The 8,960-nt window shown below is 44.1% G+C and overlaps 1 protein-coding gene across 3 annotated transcripts in view; it reads left to right on the top strand.

Moving 5' to 3' along the window:
• Positions 1-8,960, top strand: part of Dock4 (dedicator of cytokinesis 4) — a 393,633-nt gene that overhangs the window by 366,383 nt on the left and 18,290 nt on the right. For all 3 annotated transcript variants that reach the window (XM_013347825.2, XM_026782419.1, XM_026782413.1), the window contains one exon: positions 157-243. In XM_013347825.2, the coding sequence (XP_013203279.2) occupies positions 157-243 (87 nt within the window). The remainder of the gene's footprint in view (positions 1-156; positions 244-8,960) is intronic.

Genomic DNA, 8,960 nt, shown 5'->3' with positions numbered 1-8,960 from the left:
GCACCGCTTCGTGCTCCGATTGTTTCACAAGTGCGCATTCAGTGAGAATGGCTAAAAAAGGCTGCAGGAAATAAACGGCTCCAGGTCAGACTTGTTGCAACTTGGGGCTTAGAAAAAAGGGCAGCCTAGAAAGTAACTTTGAGTTTTGTTTTGCAGAGTCTCTGGGTGGAGAGAACCTCACTCTACTTGGTGCAGAGTCTCCCTGGCATCTCCCGCTGGTTCGAAGTGGAGAAGCGTGAAGTGGTAAGGAATGGAGCATCTTCCCCACGACATCCACGCCCTGGCCACTCCCCTTGGGCTGAGCCCACTACTAAGTTCTCATGTTCTTTCAATTCCTGGGTTCCCTCATGACACTGACTGCTACTGCCCAAGGCACCGAAAGCGAATGTTGATACTGACCTGGTTCGTCCAACCAGAAGTGTTCTTTAAAGCAGTTATGGTTGCAGCATGTAAAAAAAACAAAAAGCAAAAAACTGTTAGGTTCTTGAGTGACAACCAGAATGCCAAGTCTCCTAATTGTGCCAGGCCTGTGATCTTCGTCACTTTCTGTGTGACAGTCCAAAGCCTTCCAAGGAGGCAGCCTATTTTTTTTATATACTCTCATGTCAACAGATAGTCTTTCCCCAGTTTTCAAAGGTTTTACCAAGAAGTTGAAGCCTTTGACAAAGATCATCATCAAGATGTCTAAAGAGTATTATAGCATGAATAATAAACACTCAGAGACAGAAGCTGGGGTTCAACCTGAAGGTCAGAAAAGCAAAACAGCCAGCCATTGGCTCTTACCTCTACCTCAGTCCAAAATGGTGATCCTGCCTCCAGGAATCTCAGAATGAGACTGTGTCTGAGAGCTGTCTCCTCCCGTCATATTCCTCCCTGGGGCTGGGATTAAAGGTGTGCACCACTACGGCCTGGTTTCTATGGCAACCTAGTGTGGCTACTGGGATTAAAGGTGTGTGTCAGCACTGCCTGGGTTGTGAGGCTGACCAGTGTGGCTGTTTTACTCTCTGAACTTCAGACAAGCTTTATTTATTAAAATACAAATGAAATATCACTACAGTGTATGGACTCAAACATAGAATTTCTTTTAGTGATTCCAAAGCCAGTGCTATTGTTCTCTTCGAGCCTTGGTTTTCTTCTTGACAAAATGAAGCTAATATGAAGCCCCTTCATAGAAAGCTTATGTAAAATCCATCACACATGGAGCCCAAGCTGCTTTGATCTGCAATGGGAAGGACTGTGCAAGACCCGAGCAGGCCTGGATGGAACCTCAGTTAGGAAACAGTGGATGCCATTCTAGAATCTGGTAACCACAGCTCTCAAGAATGCTCTGCTTCCCAGGCACCTCCCCAGCTTCCATCCCCAGTGAAGAGAGACAGGAGTGAGCAGCTGAAGGCAGCAAGGCTGGTCCTGCACACTGGTGTCTCTTTGCTGTATTTCAGCATGACAGCCACAGGACCCCTGCCTCCCAGTGTCTTGTCTTTCTCCTTTGGCACATTATGGCTCTGAGCCAGGCCCTTGGTTGACTGAGGTTCTGTTCCGCCAGGTCCATTAGCCATCAGCCATTCAGTCCCAAAGAATCACACAGGGATCTTACATGAATTATAAACTGATTGGCCCAGTATCTCAGGCTCTTTTTATTAACCAATTCTTATATTAGCCCATAATTCTTGTCTATGTTGGCCACGGGGCTTGGTACCTTTTTAGGTGAGGCAGTCACATCTTGCTTCCTATGCGACTGGGTCATGACTGCAGAATAAAACTTTCGTCTTCCCAGAATTCTTGTTGCCCCACCTCTGCTTTCTGCCTGGTTGCCTCGCCTATACTTCCTGCCTGGATACTGGCCAATCAGCGTTTTATTAAAAATAATGCAAGTGACAGGGTAAAAGACCATTGTCCCACCACACCCTTGGATTGACCTGGTATTCTGTTTGAAATAAAATACATCAATTGCAAATCTATCACGCAAACAAAACCTCAGTTAAGTAACAGCCGACTATGTCAATGAACAAGTAAGAGTAGCTCCCACCCAAGGTATCTCTCCAGAATGGCTTCTCCTACGAAGTCTCTCATCATTGGAGATCAGCTTATCGTGTTAAAACTACTGGTTAAATGAGTTTTTCATTTCAGGGTGTCAAAATATCAATACAGCTCCCTAAGCAAATGAAACTCAATTCAGGATATTATGTCAGCCCAGTCGTGTCTGTGTGCAGTGAGTCAGGGGTCTCCACACTGCCTGCTGGTGTGGTATACTTTAGTGCCTTTCAAGGATGAGGGGAGGCAATCAATGTGCTCACAAAGTCTCATTATTCTGCTGCCTACAGAGTTGCAGAAGCCCAGCCCACGGTGGTGTTCTTAGTCATCCATGTTGCATTAGTGATTCAGGGGGCCTTCTCAGACCCGTACAGCCCAGAAGGCTAAATCTTGTGAAGATTCACCAATAGTCCGAGCCCAGGAAACTGCACACACACACACACACACACACACACACACACACACACACACACACACACGACACTCATTATAAAAAGCATGCTGGTAATGGTAGAGAAAGACTAAACACTTCAAACACCAGCTGCCTACATTCTTGGAATAGGTAATATTATGTTCTAAGAGAACAAGGCAAACTGGGCTACTTGATTCCCTGAGTATAGCCTGCTCTTAGCAGCCTCCATGTGCTTCTCTTGTTCCTGCTCCCTGGGATGCTCCATGATCCATTAGAGCTCTTACTGGCTTGGTTCTGGCTGTATAAGGGCTTCAAGAACATAGTCGGTACTCAATAAAGATAGAAAATGGATTGAAATTTCTTGTCTGCAATGCCAGAACCTGAAAGACAAAAGATATTCATAAGTTTGGCTTTAAATTCACTTTATCATAGAGTTCACGGTAAAGAAGGACCACAGATACAATGTCCCCGGCTGCCTGTCTGGCACCTTCTAGCACTAGAACACTAGGCACAGGGAGGAAGCTGCCAGGTTAGTCCTGCCTGGATTTTTCTACTCCTTACAGGTGTGTGATGTCTTTAGTAGCGATGTCTAATCAACTAGTTCTGTGGGCAGTGGAGAAGAGTGGTTTTGGAGCCCTCCAGAGCCTCTTTGAGCGAGAGTTCACAAGGAAGCATCTCAAACCTGGCACTAGAGTTTAGCGACGCTTGGCTCGTGGCAGCATCCTCCAACCACACAGGATAGCACTCTTTCAAATCTTCTTTAACTTCTGTTTCAAATCGGCTTACATTGTAGTGAGTGCTCATACGGCTTTTCTATACATCTTTAGTTTTGCTTAGCCTTCCTCCTTTCCCTCGTGTCTCCTCTCTCCACCCACACCTACTCCTTCTGAAACTTTTCACCTCATGGTTCCCCCCTCCATCGTCACATCCCCTGTGCATTGCTAGCTCCACTTTCTTGAGGCGCCTCCCCACCCCGGTAGCCTGTACTTACCCCTGCAGGTATTCCAGATGAATTACACCGATGGCAAGGGTTGAAGCTGGCCCCACACATGGGAAAGAGGGTGCAGTGTTTGTCTTTCTGAGCCTCGGTGCACTTTCTTCCCCCAGTTTCATCTGTTTGCTCGTGGTCTTCCTAATTGCACTTTACAGTGAATCAAGTAGGCCGTGTCTATGTACCACATTCTCAATGTCCACTCATCAGCTGATGGCCATGCAGGCTGATTCCATCCCTTCGCTGTTGTGCACAGCGCAGCAGCGAGCGTGGTTGAGCAGGAATCTCAGAAGTAGGATGAAGCATCTCTGAAGGGTCCACTGGGTATTTGGACAGTAGTGGGTCGCACAGTAGTTATAATTCTAGCTTTTTTAAGAACCCTCCACACCGATTTCTGTAGGGGCTGCCCCGGTTTGCTCTCACCAACAGTGAATACGAGTTCCTCTTTCCTCACGCCCTCGCCAGTATTTGTTCTCTTAATGAGAGCCATCGAGATGAAATCTCAATGAGATCGGATGCCCCCTCCACCTACCCAGTGCAGCATACCTGCCTGCCCCACAAAACAAAACCAAGAAAAAACACCTGAAGAGGCTTTAGGCCCTCGGGTTGAACTTTCCCCTTGCAGAGCTAAATTGACATCTTGCCAAGCTGCCTTCTACATATTTATGACTATATCCATATATAAGTGCTGCTTCCAACCTTAATCAGGGAAGCCTGTCTGCAATAAATAGTGGCGAACGCAGCCACCCATGGCTGGTCACAGTGCTGACTGTAACAGCTGGACCCTGCGCCCTACCCAGAAGATGTATAAATGGGAAGGATATTCATGGGTAGGATGGAATAATAGGTGTGTGCAGGAAATTAGAAAGGGTTGTGTTTGTAGTCATCAAAATATACTTCATACATGTATAAGATCATCAAAAAACAACTCACTAAAAGATATACCTAGGGAGGTATTCATATATCTGAGCCACCTGGCAGTAGGACCAGTATCTGTCCCTGTTGCACAAGCTCACTTGTTGGAGCCCATTTTCTATAGGATGCCATGTTCAGCCTTAAAGCAGGGGAAAGGGGCTTGGTCCTGCCTCCAGCTTTAATGTGCCAGACTCTGTTGACTTTCCTTGGAAGCCCTTACCTGTTGGGAGGAATGGATGGAGGTTGGGTTGCGGGGGGGCAGGAAAGGGGGGAGGAAGAGCTATGGATGCAATGTAAAATGAAATTAAACAAATACATTTTTAAGAAGATAAGCATATGTATGGCCCTACCCAGAACCGAGGAGTCTCCACCAGCCCTCACAGCGCCATCTAGTGTTTTCTTACAGCCCTGTGTTCCAAGAGAGCCTGGTTTTCTGAAGCCTCGTGCTTCTAAGAAGCCTTGCTTTAGTCATCTTCAGCACTAGAAAAGGGACTGGTTTCGTTTATCTGCACTTCTAGAAACTCCTCGCACCAGGGAATTTTGTGACGAGTGTGACATCATCTCACCCAATACTGTCTAAACAACTGTGCCATATTATATATGAAATAATAACAATGTGTGGACTATACACGTTCATATGTTGTCTTATGTTTCACCAAGAGTCTGTTTGGTTTCTTTTTTGTTCTTTGTTGACCCTGGTTGTCCATGGCCATTGTGTACAGTGTCTCCTAAGTCCTTTTTCATCTAAATGTTCCCCCTGGCATCACTTTTTAAAAGTCTTTTTGTTGAAGAATCACAGTGTTTTGCCTTGAAGTGTTTCCTTACGTCTTAATCCAAGCGGGATCATTTAGCGTGTTTCTCTGTGGCCTGCCTTTCTTGTAAATTGATAGTTATAAGCCTAGAGGCTTAGTAAGGTTGGTTGGCTTGTGGAAGACTGCTTCTTATATGTTTTCTGCTGCTCTCTTACTCCTTTCTTCCCGCCCCTTCTTCTCTTCTGATGTTAGCAAGAATAAATGATAATTAGTTATTGTTCATCATACCCAGGCCCATTGATCTTTTCGGGATTAAGAGATGACATTTGGGGGGGTCAATAAGATAGCTCAGTGGGTAAAGGTGCTTGCCGCAAACCTGGAAACCTGAGTTCAATCCCCAGGACACACATGGTGGTAGGAAAGAAATCGATTCTCTCAAGTTTGCTCTCTGACCTCTGTGTGTACACCATGGCATGCATGCATGCACATTCAAGTGCATGCACACACACAGAGCAACACAATAAATAAATGTATTTTATATTTTGATATTTCATCATCTTTTTATCCATTGCAATAGTCCTATAAAATAATAGTATCCATCATCAACTATTTTATTGCTATGAGATATAGGAAAGGAAATAAAATGTTCTATTCAAAATTCAGTCCTTAAGGCCTTGTGAGAGTAACAAGAAGTCTACTTGGATTTGTTTGACTTGGGTTTTACTGTTATTACTAGATCATAGATTTAAGTGTATTTGTTTTGTGTTAATCCATAGCAGCTACTGTTATTAAATTATTCCTCTTAATTCTTTGCTTTCAATTGCTTTATGACTGCACTTTAGGTCCTGTTCAAACTCCCCTCTGAGTCATTTCTTGCTTGCCCACAGAAATGTTACTTTCGGGCCAATCAGACACGGCTCCTGTCCCTTCCCAGTGTCAAGCTTTATTAATAATTCAAGGTGGCCCAGATGCCCAGGCAAGGAGAGATCCCTGAGATTGAAGCATCATCCACACATCTCTGTGTCTCACAGCAGTGGTAACAATTTAGAGTAACGAATGGAAGCTATAAGTGGGGTTCCCAGAGCTCCCCAGGTTAAAGTGTCCATTAGGAGACACGAAACATCGTACTCCAGAGGATTAGCTTCTCAGGGATATTCTCTTAAGGTCTGGGCTTGTCGACTTGAGAAGTCTTCTTCTACTAACTTCCTGCTCCAGGCCTCCGTGGATGACAGCTCTTCCTCCTACAGCTATTCCTAGTCCATTTACATGCAGGTTTGGTCGGCTAGAAGAAATGACCTGGCCACCTGTTTCCTTTTTAATTCCCCAAAGGACCTTCCTCAGGAAGGGGAGGGAACGGGCCTCAGGCCAGCTGCTGTCTTCCTATCAGACACCTTCTTTGCTTTCTGACCTGACAAGGAAATAGACAGCTTTTGTATCACTTACTCATATTTCCTGAGAGCTGGTGAGATTTGATGTCATATATTTACTTACCTGGTTCTTCCGCCAACAGTGCACTCCTTTTCTGTGTCCAGTTTTCTTCGGCATTGTGAATTATTTATACGTTGTCTCAAATACTTGTTCTCTGAAGTTCTTGTATTTTACACATTTATTATATCTCATGTGATGTTCACAAGATTATTATATTAATAGCATTAGGGTTTATAAATGTGAAGATGGATTTTTTTTTATTTTATAGCTAAAACAACTCATAGAATTTCTTGTAACTGTTTTCCAAGTGCTTGCAGCTGTTGAGTAATTGATCTCCCCGAGGTCTTCCTCCTGTGAACTCAAGGTCTGTGTCCTTTCAACAATAGATCCTCCCCACCCATGGTCCCCAAGCAGCAGTTCTCAATCTGGGTCACAACCCCTTTGGGGTTCCAATGACCCTTTCACAGGGGTCACCTAAAACCATCGGAAAACACAGAAGTCTGCACTATGATTCATAACAGTAGCAAAATCACAGTTATGAAGTAGCAGTGAGAAGGTTTTATGGTTGGGGGTCAGCACCGCAGGAAGAACTGTGTTAAAGGTCGCAGCATCAGGAAGCGTGAGGACCACTGCCCCACTCTCTCCTGTCTTCTGAGGCTGCTTTGCTTTCTAGCTTGCAGAGATTTGGGCTCAGACTTTACTTTATGCTTTGGCTTTTGCACATACACAGCAAAGGTTTAATATCAAATATTGTTTGCAATAACCATCCCTGCTAGTGCCCTCATGGGGGTCTTTTATGCAACCCTCCAAATTACAATCACGATTCCCTGTCTTGACTCGAGAGGTATCCTGACCTTTATAGTATGGGTTTCCTTGCTTGGTTTTCACCTATTTATGCTTTTCTCAGCGCAGTCCACTTGGTTTCGCTTAGCTGTGTGTACTCTGTTAAGACCTGTTCCGTCCTGTTGACAGTATTTGTGATATGTTTTCAGTTAAGTATGACAAGAGTGTTCCCCATTACTATATATTATTCCACTGTATAAACAGACCACAATGTATTATGTGCTCTCTTGTTGATAACCAGCTATTTGGGGGAACAGTTACAAACATTTTTCTCACGCACATGTACATACATTTCCAGCTCCATCTTTTTTTTTTTAACATATGTCTCTGAATAGAACTTCTGGACCATGAGACAGATAAAAGTAAAAATAATATTATATGAAACTAACTTAGCAGACAGGCGATAGTCCTTCAGCTGTTTCCCAGGCGGTGTGCAGTTTGTACTTCCAGTAGCAGGACAGGGGCTCTGGTGGCCACAGCTGCACTCTCATTGGCTATGGCCACATTTATTTCTACCATTCTGTGGGGTGTTTTACAGTGTGTCGCTGTGGTACTATCCTTCATTTATTTACTGGCCATTTTGAATTTATTCCTCTGTGAAATGGATGTTTCAATTCCCAACCCAGTTTTTCTTGGGTTTGTTTGCCTTTTTCTTCATGCATTCTGTGACTGGGTTCTTCCCTGATTATGCATATTAAAATTATTTGTCATGTATTGCGGTTATATTCCCTTCCTTTTAGATTATCTTTGGTAAATGTTTATTCTTAATTTCCATACACTTGAGCTGTTGTAAGGTTTTTCAGAGTTGCTTTAAGATGCTCTAAGTGGCCTTTTATTCTAATTTGTGTCTCTCACTGGAAGAACGGGAGCTTAAGTGTGCTTTCTGCATGTCCAAATTGCCTCATTACGAAGAGTTTGGCAGACATTCTCTTCAGAGAGAATGTCAGTGACATTAACAACGCGGTGCCGTATACTGGAAAACTCTTTGTTCATAGTCCCAATTAGGTCCCCTGGACCAACCAGTGAGTCATTATCATTCTGCTTGGCTCTGTGCACAAAAACGGATTCTGAAATGTATATGATATGATTATCTTGATTTCTGTAACTCACTACCATGTGCCATCCTGTGCCATCCTATGGTGCTGTTATAATATATGTGGGGGTCAGTATGGACATATGTCCCCTCTCTGCAATGGGGCAGAAAGCTCTTTGACACCAGGTCCGCTAACATATCTCTGTATTTCCCATGATGCTTTGTTCAAATAAGTACCTAGCGGGGTGAAACGTTCATTATTTGGGATCCATCCAAAGAGAACATAAAAAACATGCGATGCTTACTGTCATCCTATTATCAATGAACAGTTGCTGGTTACCCAAACCACTCTTCCACCAACTGATATAGTTACCCATCGCTTTTACACCTTCCTGATGAATGGCTGACTTGACATCTGTGTCCTTTCCTGCGTTGTGGGAAGGCCCACAGAAGGGTTGGTAATGGGAACTACTAAGAACCTTGGATGAGTCAAAAGCTGAATGATCTGTTTCTCTGTCTCTCTCTGTCTATCACCTTTCTCTCCTCTCTCTCTCT

The sequence above is a fragment of the Microtus ochrogaster genome, chromosome 1 (assembly GCF_000317375.1).
Source record: "Microtus ochrogaster isolate Prairie Vole_2 chromosome 1, MicOch1.0, whole genome shotgun sequence".
Classification (NCBI taxonomy): domain Eukaryota; kingdom Metazoa; phylum Chordata; class Mammalia; order Rodentia; family Cricetidae; genus Microtus; species Microtus ochrogaster.
This window is presented reverse-complemented; position numbering and strand designations above follow the sequence as displayed.